This window comes from Arachis hypogaea, chromosome 5 (genome assembly GCF_003086295.3).
Source record: "Arachis hypogaea cultivar Tifrunner chromosome 5, arahy.Tifrunner.gnm2.J5K5, whole genome shotgun sequence".
NCBI lineage: Eukaryota > Viridiplantae > Streptophyta > Magnoliopsida > Fabales > Fabaceae > Arachis > Arachis hypogaea.
The window spans coordinates 111030760-111046502 of NC_092040.1; the positions used below are offsets into that span (position 1 = coordinate 111030760).

The 15743-nt window shown below is 32.7% G+C and overlaps 1 protein-coding gene across 4 annotated transcripts; it reads left to right on the plus strand.

Annotated features, from left to right (window-relative positions):
* The first annotated feature begins 496 nt into the window (after positions 1–496).
* On the plus strand, positions 497–13449 carry LOC112802731 (choline/ethanolaminephosphotransferase 1). 4 transcript variants are annotated; one of them, XM_025846075.3, is made up of 19 exons: positions 531–744; positions 2042–2233; positions 3141–3150; positions 3257–3307; positions 3584–3661; positions 4697–4772; positions 4862–4884; positions 4971–5071; positions 7275–7369; positions 7781–7849; positions 9076–9145; positions 9235–9298; positions 9372–9412; positions 9510–9594; positions 10289–10351; positions 11102–11160; positions 11254–11306; positions 12656–12728; positions 13117–13449. In XM_025846075.3, exons 2-19 carry the CDS (start codon positions 2097–2099, stop codon positions 13136–13138), a joined length of 1170 nt encoding a protein of 389 aa, XP_025701860.1. In that variant the 5' UTR covers positions 531–744; positions 2042–2096; the 3' UTR covers positions 13139–13449. The 4 variants fall into 4 exon arrangements, with proteins under 4 accessions (XP_072093949.1, XP_072093951.1, XP_025701860.1 ...); XM_072237848.1 differs by having other exon boundaries at positions 497–744; positions 2042–3150; XM_072237850.1 differs by lacking the exon at positions 3141–3150 and having other exon boundaries at positions 529–744.
* Positions 13450–15743: the final 2294 nt, after the last annotated feature.

The window sequence follows — 15743 nt, forward strand, 5'->3', positions numbered from 1 at the left end:
GAGCTCATATAAATAGAAATAATAAAAATTCTATAAATAATATAATAATATACATAAAGGATAAAGTTGGTAAAAGATAAATAAACAGTTAGTATCCATAGCTAAAAATTCATTAAGAAAATACAGAAGCTAAAAATAATTAGCTCTTGTAAATATTATTTTGATAGCATTGTCAAACTAAAAATTGAAGCTTTCAAGAAATCTAAATGTCCTTCTTCCCTTTTAACGGATTTCCCAAACATACCTCAAATACCCTAAAACTCCCCAACAATAAAGGTTTCCTTCATAAATCGTGGCAGAGTTTGTATATATTTTTTAAAATGTGGAAGGTTTCATGATTTATATAGATATATTTTAGGATATATAAATAATTAAATTTGTATTGTTGTATTTGAATAAACTTTTTTTTTATTACAGGATCGTTACCGAAGATTTTTTACGTTAAAAAAAAAAAAGTAATATAAAGTATTAAACAAATTTTGATGTTGAAAAAGTTAAGACTAAAGTGGAGACTGTGGAGTGATGATTCTATTCTATTACACGATGATACCGTATTCCAATGTTTTTGGCAAACTTCCAAAACGTGCACGCTCTTCAGACCTCCCTTTCCGCTTCTCTTGCCCCCCGCTTTCCCTCTCCACCCTGGTCTTCTCCGTTCTTCATCTCTCTCACCAGTCTAGTTCCTTCACTTAACCTCTTCTCCTAGCAAGTGGCCTCCACCACTAAGAGCTCCGATATTCCCAGGTTCCATTCTTCCCTTCTCTTACTTAAAACTAATTTGCTTCCTCTCTCTCTCTCTCTCACGCTCACCTTGAAGCATACTTGATGGTGGAATAGAGGCTTCGTTGTTATCATCCAAGCTTTTATTATTTTATAAAAATATTTGTATTTTTCAGCTTGAAAAGGGTAACACCTTGTGCTTCTGCTTTTTGGATCCCAGTTTCATTCTCCCTCAAACGTTTCCCCTTTGATCTTAGCCTTTTACACTTTGCTCTCAGCAAGAACTATAACAACTCTTACATGCTAGATTTTTCGGTATTAGCATTCGAAAGAAACATTAGTAGTAGCAGTAGAGTTCATCGGAGGTTACTTATGGCGCAATTGGTTTCTTGCTTTCAAAATTTTCCTTAAATTGAACTTATAATTGATCTATTTCTACTGTGACGGTTGCTTTAAGCATTCTTTTTTCTTTTCTGTTTTCCCCTTTTTTTATTTTTATTTTTCTTCTTTCCCATTCTCTGCTGTTCTAGTTACTGGTTTGTATGTCGAGGGGACTATGGTTCAGATCGGATAGGTTGTATAGATAATGAAAATCAATTTCCTTCATATAATTACTGTTATGATTTTTACTTCTAATAAAAGGGATCATAACTTCATAAGTGAGTTGAGATTGAGATGTGGCTTACATTAATCTGTTTGTTGATCCATTCTTTTAGCAGTCATTTATATACTTTTGTGTTAATGAAGATAAGTAGATAGCAGTAAAATATTGTATTCTTTTCTATTAACAGATTATTAATATGTAAATAACATATTGCACTGTACAATTTTGCCAAACCCTAAGCTGCTGATAGCTATGGGTCTCAAAGATTCAGACTTTTAGTTCTTTCTAATAACTTTGCCAATTGAAAATAGAAATAAGAAATCCTTGCGTTTCTTATGCGACTATGCGTTACTGTTTAAGCTCCTTGATTCCCTGTTTGTTTTGAGTATTAATTGAAAGTATTGTTTAGTTATTTCCCGTTTATTCTGCTCCGTTTTTTTTTTTTTTTTGTTTGATCTGTTTGTTTCCCATACAATTTTGTAAATTATACTGCCTTTTCCCCCTGTCTCCTACATAACTTTAAATTGATTTCATTTTTCATATTATTGTAAGGGTAAATTCAATGTTCCGGCAACTTCTCATTCTTTCGCCAACGATAAACATTCAACTTGATTTTGGAGCTTGAAATTCAATCTCATTTCTCATTTATGTTCATGGGTATCTTGAAAATTCATATATATTTATTTAGTTACCATGTTGTTGTTCAAATTTTAGCAGGTTGGATACGGCATAGCTGGCCTTTGAAGCATAATTCAAAGTTTGATAAGAAGGAATGGTTTATATTGGGGCTCATGGTGTTCAAGCTCTGCACCGATACAAATATAGTGGCGTAGATCATTCGTACCTTGCCAAATATGTACTGCAGCCCTTTTGGAGCCGCTTTGTTAATTTTTTCCCGCTGTGGATGCCGTGAGTAATTTTATATGCTTTTTACTTTGAACTAATAATTTCTCACTGTTATCACTTAAGTTATAATAAAAAAAATCTGTTCATTTCAAGGATCATAGATCATAGTATGAACTTCATTTGACAGATTGAGTGCTGGATCTAACTATAGGAACTTTGATAAAGTATATATAATAATAATATATCATTGTGAATTCAGCGTAACCTTATATTACATTATTTGTCTGAATAAAAATGTAGACGAAGTTAACACTAGCCATAGGATATCTCATATCTCCCAGTTTTATACAGAATTAGTGTTTAAGATTTTGGTTTTTATAGGAATGAGTAGTTTAATTATTTGATGTGTTCACTTATATGAAGTTCTTTCAAGCTTTAAAATATAAACTAACCATCATTAGCAGTTAAGAGTATTTCGTGGTAGAATATACCAAAAAGGCACTTTACCGTATCATGTATTCTGTCATTGGTCTTCCGTTTTGTAATGGATAAATAGGTTCCTTATTCCTTCTCCTGTTCTAGCAGGTTAGTGTAATAAATAATTCCTGAATGGCTGTGGTAATAGTGGTTAAATGATGACATTTGTTGGAAATCCTTCCTTGACTTACGAGCTATAAACAACTTAACATCTAAGATTCAGGAAGCTCAGCTCACAGTGCTTGTAACATCTGAATATTTCACTATATAGTTGTAGCTTGTAAGCACATTTTTGTTTGAATTTTATATGTTAAGGCCATAGCCACATACGATATTTTACTGATGGAGATGACAATATTTACATTTACTATTCGGCAATGATGTCATTTAGTATTTTCAGAATTTCAAGTTTCAATTCTGAGCTACACTAACTCAGTTTTTCTCTGATGAATTCACATCTCTGGGCATCTTGGCATTCTGGGATTCTTTGCAGTCCAAACATGGTGCAATTTCTGCATCCTTCATAACTAAAGTGTTATCTGTAATTGTTATTCTTGTTGTAACAAGCTTTATCTTTCCACTGATAATGTATTTGTTCTTTGGCTGCAGATCACTCTTACAGGATTTATGTTCTTGCTACTGTCTGCATTGCTTGGCTATGTAAGTGGAACTGAGTTAACTAGCTTGATACCTTTATCTGTCCAAATGGCTAAGTCAAATACTGGTATTTATATTATGAGCCCAAATTCCGAAACTAATAAGCCCAATTAAGCAAATCTTGATGAATCCTGCCATTGCATAGGCGTTAAAGCCATGCAACAGTAATCTAGAAATATTCTCACTATTCTCTATCAAAGCTTTTAAGAGTTTGGATTGGAACATTGAATGGTTATTTCCTAGGTCCATTATGCTCAAGTTTATTTATTAATTATTCAGAAATACTCACCTCAATTGGATACAGCTCCACCAAGATGGGTTAATTTTGCGCATGGCCTGCTTCTTTTTCTATACCAGGTACGGTTGTCCTCTTATTTGTTCATTTCTTTGCCCTTTTGATTATTCTACTCAGTTTTAATGGTGGTCAGCCTTGTTTTGCCATCTTGATCATGAACAAACACATTAAGTTTTATATATGATCACAAATCTACACCCATTTCATGCATGTAATATTTGCTTTCTAGATTGTCATGGCTGTGGTATTGTTTCATAATTTTACTTTTTGTCTGATTCCAGTTATAAGCTGAAGCTGTTTATATTTGTGATTGATTGTATTATCAGCATTTTTGATATTAGAATCATGTTTGTCAATTGATGTCCCTCTTATTTGATACAACGTTGTAGAAAAAATGAATATATACTTCTCTCTTTCCTACAAGGACTTTCTACTTTTTTTTCCCTTTTTATTTTTTAATTTTTGGGTTAAAGAAGAATTCCATTAAAGTGGGAAGAACAATAAGACAAAATTGGGGATAATACTTTTTTTTTTCCCACATAAGAAGAATTTCATTTAGAGGAGAAGGCTAATACAAATTGGGGATAAGGGTTCCTCTTTACAAAAGCAAAACAAAACAACACTTTTCTATAAAGCATAGCTTTTCAATCTCTCAACATGTCTTGGAGGGAAAATCCTCTATAAAGACCATGAGCTTTACACCATATACATGCTAGGGATCTAATCCTACCCCATAAAACATGATTGTCAGAAAACTTGTCATATAAGGTGCATGAAGACTGGGGATAATACTTCCCCTATACAAAAGCAAGCAAAAAATTATCTATCTATGAAACATCGCTTTCTGATCTCTCAACATGTCTCTGAGGGGATATCCCGTATAAACATGAACTTTAAACTAAACAGATGCTGGGTGTTTAATCCTAATAAATTATATAAACTAGGTTGCGCATTTCATGTGTAGTTTATCCTAATAAATAAGTGGATATTGTCTTTCCAAAAAATGTGAAGTCCTATTGTAATTTATCTATGGAAGACAAGGTAATTAATTCTCTTATCGTAGATTATTGCTGATAATTTGATATGTATATGCTTAGACATTTGATGCTGTTGATGGGAAGCAAGCTAGACGAACAAATTCTTCAAGCCCATTAGGGGAGCTGTTTGATCATGGTAATTTTTCAGCACTTTGGTTTTATCCCATTTCTTTTTCATAATGCACATATGTTAGTTACTAACAAAGGCACACTACTTCATTTCAGGGTGCGATGCACTTGCTTGCACAGTATGTGTCTTTTGGCTTTTGCTATTATTTCTAAACCATTAACTAAAAGAAACATTAAGAAATCATCTGTGTCAACTGCTTTTCAGTTTGAAGCATTGGCTTTTGGGAGCACAGCCATGTGTGGAAGAAGTACTTTCTGGTTCTGGTTGATATCTGCAATTACATTTTATGGTGCAACCTGGGAGCAGTAAGTTTATTACGTTTTATGCTTTACTTTGGACGCATAAAAGTATAAAAACCCTCCTCTCTTTCTTGAATTATCGTATAGTAATTTTATTTCATTCACATGAATTACTATAGGTCATCTTTCACTTTGTTAATACTTGTTCTTCAATATTTATATCTACATAAGTATTTTCTTCTTGAGTTAAGTGTTGATGAGGTTGGTTAACTGTTAACATGGAAAATTAAAATGTCGGCATGCCAAAACATCACATGTCAACATTTAACCTGCCATGTTATTACTTAATGAAGCACACTAACTGCAGGGACCAAAATAGACAACCTTTAAATATATTGTGCCAAAGCCAATTTATTTTTATTTTTTTTAGGACTAAAACCTGAAAATGGCTATTTCGTAGAGACCAAAATTTTATTTAATCCCAAAATTTATGTAAATTTCGAATTCATATAAATTTATATTTTTGAACCACTGCCCCCGTTTTTTCTTTTTTATTTTGCTTTCTAGTATGATGTATGTTGTTTCCGGTAATTAAAATAAATTTTTTCTCAAGAAAATCGTATAAATTCTTTACATGTTCTATAAAGCATAAATATATTTTAATTTTAATTTAAGAGAATATTATTCATAACAGCCATAAATAATTATTTATTGTCAAATTATTCATATATTTAGATGAAATACCTAATTGAAGAAATCTGAATGATTTAAAAAGTCACTACCATGACTGAAAAACTTACCAGTCATTTAGATTGTATGATACTAAAAATAATTTACAACACTATTTTATAAATTTACGTGAAATTAGAAAACTAATGTAATTATATTAAGAATTTAATTTTGATATGGTAAAGTAGTTTTACACTAACTCATAGTTTAATTTACATCCATTCATGTAATGTTATATTAGAAAAATAACTACTTTTTGCATTGACTGTGTGAATAGTCTTCCAAAAGAATAGATGTGGTTGGTTTACACTGTCAGTACATCGAAATTAAACTCTTATATTAGTTAGCATTTCTTTTGAAACTTCACATTGATTTTGTATTCATTTATGTTTTTGTCTAAATTATTTAGTGTACCATAGTGACCACTTGTGAAATATGTAGTATATGTTATTTGTTTTGTATAATGATATTATGTAGCATTAATCTTTATTCCTTCTTGTAATAATGTTGCAAAATTTTATAATTATATAATATTCAAGTAAAATAAAAAAGAATAATATTCATGCAGAGATAAGTAGTGAAGACTGAAGACTGATATTAATTAAATGAGATAAGCTAGAGTAGTAAATAGTAAGTGAAAAGAAATAACAATCTTGCTCTACATTAAAAAATTGAATCAGGAAAGACAAAAAAGAGATTATGCGGAAATGTGGAGGTTCTCACTCCTATATAATATATGAGAAGCATGAAATAGAAACTCATATTGATATTATACGTTGCATCTAATGGAGTATGAATTAGAGGCTGGTTTGAATCGAGTTAGATTGATTGGTGAAACCTTCATTTTGCATTTCTTTGCAAGCTGTTTGAAAATGATTATGCGAGTGTTAAATGTAATTGTTAGATGAATTCACCAATTAGGCGACGTGTCGTGTACTGGTTTCACAATTCATCTATGTATTGGAACGCCATGGATAGCGAACTAATTACTTATGGGTCACAAATAGAGATAATAATGATGCTAGTTTGCATGCAAGACTCGTAGGATAATTGATGCACAGTGAAAGATAACTAGGAAGATGATGTTTGGGCTTTGGATTTAGAAAAAGATAAAACAAAAACAAATTTAAAAGAAACTAAAAAGAGGTAGGTATAGTAATCTATGATGGTATTTCACATGGTCCTGACTCCTGAACGTACGCGTACTGAAATTGTACCAAATAGGTATACCCCCACGTACCATATCTGGCAGGTGGCGTACCCCGTACCGTGTACCTGTTTTCATGGGAATGTATTGCGATCTGGATAATTACTTTAATCGTAGGGGGAAAAAACAGTTGATCTGACCTTTTTTAAAGTCCCCCCTCCCTCTCTTTCCTGAAGCTACTGTCACCAGCTCTGGAAAAGTACTAAAACAACTTTACCTAATTATCTTAATTTTTCAAGTGTATCTTGGAGTAATTTTTGATCGAGTCTTATATGTTGTTTTCTGGTTTATACTATTGTATTGATTTTCTTTTAACCTTTGTCTTGGATGCAGCTTTTTCACCAATACACTTATACTGCCAGTTGTAAATGGACCTACAGAGGGTCTTATGCTGATATATGTTGCTCACTTCTTTACTGCTTTTGTTGGTATGCCTTATCCTTGATTTTGATATACTTTTATTTATCATTGGGTAAAATATATTTTTTGTCCCTAACGTTAGCGATTTTTTTCAAAAATACCCATAATGTTTAATTCTATTCAATTTTGTTCCTAATGTTTTCGATTCATTCAATTTTGTTCCTAACGTTTTTTTATTTGTGTCAAAATTATCCCTAGAAGTTTTCAATTTTGTCCCTAACATTTTACATGGAGTTAACGTCTAGGGATCATTTTGACAAAAATTCAAAATGTTAGGGACAAAATTGAATGCAACTAAACGTTAGGGATATTTTTAAAAGAAATCACAAAGTTTAGGGACAAAAAGTATACTTTACCCTGTATCGTTATTATTATCATTGCTTTTACAACATCCAAATGAATGATGTTGTGATATATAGGTTCTGAGTGGTGGGCTCAACAGTTTGGAAAGTCTTTCCCATTTTTGAACTGGTTGCCTTTTGTTGAGGGTAAGCTATTCTTCAATATCAGATATTATTTTTATATCAGTGACCTAAAAGGTTTGATGTTGTATTCTTCAAGCTATTTGTGATCTATCAAAATAGAGCCTTACCAATTCGTAAAGAGCACCTTATAAAAAGGTTTTTTTGTTATTTATATTTCAGAAGGCCTCACATGTATTTGGAGCCAGCTTTATGTACATGCTAAGGTGTCTATTCTATGATATTAGTTTTGTTAGAACTGAAGAGAATATCCTATAATGTCTCTATCATGTAGCTCAGCATATCAAAGAATATCTCGTAGTATTAGTTTGATATCTACCATCTCATCATTATTTCCTTATCTGATTAGATTAGGACTTTACTATTATTTTAAGTAGAGGTGAGGGTTCCTTTCTTGTAAGACACCACAACATAACCATATCAATATATTTCATATTATTATGTGGTGTTTATTTTCTCATTTCCTCCTATCTAAAACCATTCTCAACAAATTTTGACACAACATAATCATGTCAATATATTTCATATTATTTTATAGTATTTGTTTTCTCATTTCCTCCTATCTAAAACCAGTCTCAACAAATTTTACTATCTCCTGATTTTAATCAACTTGTTATTTAAGTCTTTGCTTATGTTCTTGTCAGTTTAGGTGGTTGCCGATGTTGTCTCTGAACTTGTGATCTGGGCATATATAGGCACAGAAAACACATTCAGTTTGAGTTAGCCATGGTAGGGAAATCCTCTATGTCAAGAACAAAATCTTCAGAGTTGTCTAAATTTTTGCACTTTTATCTTGTTTTATTATCTTTTGGGAGGGTAAAGATCTTTTCTATAGTAGTCTCATTTGTAATGTCTAGAATGCCAATTTTTTCATGTTTCTTCTTACACTGCCTTATAGTTTCAGTTACATCTTTAAAATTTCGGATTTCTTGTCATGTTTTCTAGACTAGTGGGAATTCCTGCAGTGGTTAGGATAATCTTGTCAAATATTTAGAAACTGATCATATTAATCTTATTAAGAGTAGTTATATTCCCATCTGCTGTACTTACTACTTATCCCATAAACTGGAATGAAGCAAATTATGTGTAGCACAAATAAGCAGGATGGATACCATTTGGTTTTCCAGTATAAGCCCGGCTTCACGGCCTTTGGATAGATTAAAGTTCATCATTGTGCGGGTTCTTTCTTGATAAATAATTGCCCGGTTTATATTATGCTTTCTGTATTTCAGGGATCACAACGTATAAAGTGGTATTGTTTTTGATGATAGCTTTTGGTGTTATACCAACAGTCACATTCAAGTACGTATAAACTGAATCACATACCCTATGATACAACCATAACTGCTCCCTCTTCTCAATACGCTCAACATCTTTTGGTTCCAATGCAGTGTTTGTAATGTTCATAAGGTTGTGAAGGCAAGAAATGGAAGCATGCCACTTGCATTGGCGATGGTAATATGTTCTCCTGTTTGATATTCTTTCTTTGAATCAGGTTTCCTCATTGACATGTTTTCTTTATGGGCAGCTTTATCCATTTGTGGTGCTTGTGGGAGGAGTTCTTATCTGGTATAACTCAAACATGGACTATTTTTGTTACCAGTTTTATTTGTAAGAAATGTATGCACTTCCAACATATCATCACACTTGGCTGATTTCTGTTCAGGGATTATTTGTCTCCATCGGACATCATAAGGAGCTATCCACATTTAGTGATTATAGGAACAGGACTAACTTTTGGATATCTTGTGGTGAGCTATCTGTTTTCAAATTTGATAAATGGTTGTTTATCTCCCTTCTATGACAAACTACTCTTTTGTTGTTATCTATATTTCCGGTGTCCATTTTAGCTCATTACTAGTCATTAGTATTACCACTCTTAGCGAACTGGAGGATGAACCAATTTGCATAGGACTAGATGGCTCTCAGAATATTAACGGAAAGCCACAATTTTTTATTTCAATTAAATATGTTGAATTTAAAATTCCTTAAACGATGCTCTTTGTTATGCTTTTGAGAATGTCTTAGATCACTTCGGTTATGTATTGAGCAATTGATAAAGGAATGTTTGTATTGGTGCTGGATTGCAGATCAGGAATCTGAAACAAACACATGCTCTAATATGTACTAAATTTATGTTCTATCATTCTTCTGGTATCTATCTCGGGCATATAGTACCTAAAAATAAGCTGTCTTTCATGTTCTTGGTTTGCTGTGGGGTTCTCAACACTGCAAGTTTCAAATTTTTGTTTATTTGTGTACGCTAGCCGCACAATGTAAAACATTCTATTTTTTTTAATAGTATCAGTGCGCCCATGGTAATTTCAGTTTCTCTCTGGTCTTCTATATTTTCTCACTGACTCAACTTAATATATCTGCTTCCTTGTGTTGCTGTTTTTCCTCTTCAAATCTGACTTTTCACTGAGGAATGCTTAATTTTTGCAGGGAAGGATGATTTTGTCCCACTTATGTGATGAACCCAAAGGCTTGAAAACTGGAATGTGCATGGTATTGAAGCTGTTTATTTGGATTTACATCCGTACTAACTCTTTTAACATACTTGATTTTATAACATATTTGGCTAGTATCTCTAGTTCTAAAACCGCAAACACTGCATATTGACATACAACCTTTTTTTTAAAACATTTTAAGCAATTAAACTTTCATTTGTTAATGTCTTAACTGCAAGTTCACTTATATTCAGGAGTTTAAAGTAAAAGCAACTTAAGATTCTTAGATATCGTCTAATCTCTTTTATGTTGTGTCTCAGTCCTTGGTTACAAGTTAGGGATGTTTGCCTGTTTGAAATAAATTGCATCCGGATATTAACTGTTATAGTATGTTTTGAGGGAGTTGCCGACAAAACTGGAGTGTTCTATTTATGAAATAGGAGGATATGATAAATGAGAATAATTTAGATAGGTGCATAAGTTATTCCTACAAATGGCTAGATGCTTCCCCTAATAAATGAGAGTTTTCCTTGGTGCATTGAATATGAGAAATTGATAAAATTGCTGTGAAAACATGAAACTTATTCATACACTTTTCAATATAATTTTTAATGGATAAATTTTAGTTTATCTATCACATTTTAGTTGATATGGTACAAGATAGAGATTCATCAGTGATACCGAATCCATTGATGGTGGGATGACAAAGAACGATGTTATCTAAATTAAATATTTAGCTGATTTCATTGAAGTGTTTCCTGGTTGAGTCTCTCTGATACTTAATGGAAGCATTATTTGCCTTGTACAGTCGCTCCTGTATCTCCCATTCGCCATTGCTAATGCACTTGCATCACGGCTAAATGATGGGTATGCGATATGACTGAGTTGTTAAATGTACGTTATGTGTTTTTATGAGTTTCTCTGGTTTCTTCTTACAGAAATCCATTGATATTTTCACAGGGCTCCTCTAGTGGATGAGAGATTCGTTCTTCTTGGTTACTGTGCATTTTCAGGTATACCTACCCTTTTTTTTTTCAGCAACAAAAGATGAAATGTAATTTGGAAGCATAAAGGAAGAAGTACAAGAGAGAGGCTAAATATATCTTCCCTAAAAGGCTAAAACCAATAGCCTAATATACGAGAGAGAGACAAAAAAAAGGGAAGAAAAGAAAAAAAACATCAAAGCTTGCCAGTGAATATATCCAAAGAAAACCCTAAAAAATAAGTAGGAGGCCTGTAAATAGGGGTGTTCAAATCCAAATCGATCTAAACTAAATCGCTTATCCAATTCAAACCAAACCGAAAATTGATTAAAACCGTATTAATTTGGATTTGATTGGATTCTATTTTTGGCAAGCCGCACGGATTGGATCAGATTTTGGATCTACGTCTCAAAACCGATCCAATTCAATCCAAATCGCACAATGTGTTATAATGTTATTATTTTATTATTATATTTAAAATTTTACTTATAATATGTTCAATTTGTTATACATTTTTATGTTATTCATGTATTATTATTATTTAGTAAATATTATATTTAGTAAATATTTTGTGAATTCAAAATGAGATTTATTTATTTATTTAGTTATTTATTTTAACTAATATATAATTTATATATATATATATATTTAACTAATATTTTAACTAATGTATATATATATATATATATATATATATATATTTTTTTTTAATTTACAAAACCACAAATTTAATTCAATCCAAACCCTTGAAATTGGATCCGCTAAAAAAAAAAAAATCATCAAATCTAAACCACACCGCAAGTAAAATTAGTGTTCGGATCAAATGAAATTTTGACTCAAAACAGATCCAAATCACACTGCCAACACCCCTATCGGTAAGTTGGCTAAGGAGGCCACTTTATCGTGTATCACAGACAAGCTTGGTTATCATTTAAGCATTCATCTCCCTAAAATTATAAAATTATACATTTATAAAATGGAGAGTGTGGATTCGATTCCCATCAACTTCATTATACGAGTATAATATATCAAGGGTGCAGGTAGGATTAGGCCTAAACTCGCACCTGACCCTACTTGTAGCTCAACCCGATCTGCTCTCTCCCCTACCCGAACGGGTTGGGTATCTGCGGAAATAAGGTTAGGGTCAGCTGTACCTAAATCTTAGATAATAGCAAGGTAGCTTTATGTGGAAGAGCCTTGGCGTCTTTCCTCCGTTTCTAAACTCTGGAACTAGAATAGACAATTTCACCGAATACTCTGAACAGATCCAACTATCACTAAGAGTACCTTATTGCTTGTCGGATCTGCATAACATATTTCACACCCCAAAAAACTCAAATTTTTCTCTGATGATTTGGATTCTGCTAATGTTAATACAGGAACACTTTACTTGCATTTTGCTACATCTGTCATCCATGAGATTACGGATGCCCTGGGAATATATTGTTTCAGGTAAATTTTGGCATTTCTCTCCCTTTCTTCACTTCCAGTCCACCTGATGGACATATAGAAAATCGGTTTGTGTATGCTATTATCATAGTTACATGGGGCACAATACGTTCTAGTATGAGAATGGGTATGCAATACGCCATATGTAAAATATTTTATGTGGAAAATATACATTCCGGTTCATAGATGAATTGGTACACGGTATGCTTAGTGAATTCGTAGAATTGGCTATTATACATTCCACTTAATATTTTAAATAAATCAATGCATATTTTTGTTGAACCGGAAATGGTATTTATCTCGACTGTGGCCAGTTATAACATAATATAATTTTCTCTATGCTGAGAACCTGTTTTTGATATTGACCGTCTTGATTGTTGTTCAATTGCAGGATAACTAGGAAGGAAGCTTAAGTCACTGAATATATCGTTTAGGTATGTGCTTTTTCTATGTCATAACCACTTTTCCCCCCTTCTTTCGGGACACGTTCTTTGTTTAATACACTCATGCAATATCCATCCGACGAATTTTTGCATTGTTAATTTCCTTTCTCTGTCTCTGAGTCACTGTTTTTGTCACTTCGGCTTGCAAGTATACTTGCATGGCTTTGGTCAGTAAGAATTTTGCTATAGACTAACATTGTCCTTTTAACAATTTAACTACATATATTGATTTTCATTGATGAGGAGGTTGAATGGAAACCTGAGTGTTTCAAACTCTTCAATTTTCAATTATTTATTTTTTATGCCTATTAAAAATTCAACATGTATTGCATTATAAGTATATGAATTGCAATGTGCATCTGATATGGTTATGTGACAACGGATAACTAAATTTATACCCATTTATAAATAAAGTGTTACACAAATAGATTAGAGGTTGCAGATTTTGCTGAGTGCTGACATGCCTTTGTCGAATGCTAATTTCAGTTCAGCTTAGTAATTTCCCTTTGTTGGGCATGGCCCTTTTTTTTGCCGTAACGGTAGGTTTGGGTGAAATTTTGAGTATCCAGCAAATAGCAATTGAGCTGGTCGACATTTATTTGGAATATGGCTATGCCCATGCCCGCAAATAGAAAGAGTTTCTTTTTCGTATTAAAAAAATAAAAATGAATTTTCAGTCTATTGAAAGGTCCAAAATGAGCCGTTAAGTTGTGGATATAATTTTATGTTATTTCTTAGAGTCGTGACATAGTGTGCAAAGCTTCTTAAGGAGTTGTAAAATGTAATTTTAATTACCGAAAATGTTAAAAATAGTTTATTAGTATTAAACCCTATAGTAATGTTTTATTAAAATGAAGTTGTGTTTGTTTGTTTGATTTTTTTTTTGAATGAAATAGCATAATTGATGTTTGCTCGAAAAAGTAATAATTTGAAGAGTGTAAGAGATGGAATTGTCTGTTCCTATTCTTGAGCTCTTGATTAAGTTGTTTTCAAGAGCCAATGAAGAAAACAAACTCTAACCTAGACTTGGTTGTTATCCTTTGAAACTCGATTTGACATGTGTTTTGATGAAATAGGCTCGAACTTATGAGGAAAGAGTTGCGTGAATCTGGAGAATGATCTTATTGTTTAAGAGGATATGTGTTGCTTAGATTTAAACATTTATTTGAATAGGTGTTTGTAAAAGAAAAACCATCTTGCAATAAAATAAGGATAAAAGTCAAATCAATAATCGAAGAGTTAGTCGTAGTAGGCTTTTATCATACTTTTTTTCGAACCGGTTGAAGAAATTAGGATTTGACGACTTGTGAATGAATGGAGGAGAACTACTAACCGGAAAGGAGGAATGGGAATGGAAGAAGCAATAAGTTGAAAAGGAAACTTAAGGCTAGGTCTTGTATCCTCCACGTACCACGTCAGCAACATAAATTGGTAAAGCAATGGTATTGGGTAAATTGTATTCTTAGCATTAGCAGCGAGTTGGTGGTAGCTTTTGTTGAATCACATCCATTAGTTACTTTCACCGAAGGTTTCTTGTTACATATCACTTCAAGTAAATTTTGGAGCAATCGCTTATACAGTCCAACGCTTTTATCTAACACCAGGTCGAACCTTAATATTGTCTGCTTATGATTGTTTGAAACCAAAAAAATACCAACTGTCTTTTGTATTTATTTTTCTTGTAAGTATAATCAAAAGCAAGAACATTCTCAAAGTATTGGTAATCAAATTCTACTGACCGTTAGCCCAAAACATATTTGCCAATATATTATCATCAATCAAATTGTATCTCGCGATGCACATAGCATCCGCACCTACTTTTCGCTACGAATATACTATTGTTGCAATATAAACTCCATCCACAATCTTGGCACGCTTAGTCTTGTCAGTATAATTGTTTGTATCCGTCTTACTAAATCCCATAAAAGAATACTCACATGCTTGCTTAACCATATACCCCAAGATCTTAGATGTTGGAACACAACGCACATGTATACATCAACCTGTGTCTTTGTTGAATATGTCGTTTCTCTAAAATTCAGTATCATATGGACCATTCCCGCTAGAGTTAAATCATGGTTGTGCTCCAGAATAACTTTCCTAACTATTTATACCCTAACCCAGAGATAGAAGTTAGGGTCTAAATAAACTAGCCCAATTATACAAGACTCTCAAAGAATTCGGTAGATTAAGGTAGGTCAATCAGCCTGACCTACATGGGGCACGAATTACCCGACCCATGCCAGATCCGACTTGCATAACAAGTAAGTTGGTTAAAACTACTATTCTAGATGTGTTTCTTTTCAATGACAACATGAGATAACTCCCCACAAATCAAGGAAGAAACCACTCAATGCTATAAAGTACGGATACTTAGGACAAGATGTCACCTTCCTCTATAAATACCTAATCAAATTCAGGTATTTTCAAGTCCGATTCACTAAAACCTGTCTAAAATTCTTGCTAACTTAAGCATCGGAATCCTTTGCAGGTACCACCTTCCATCTTCACTCAAAGACCTCGGACGGCTTTGCCTCGTTGAAATAGACATCAGAACCCTAACATAAAGGAGTCT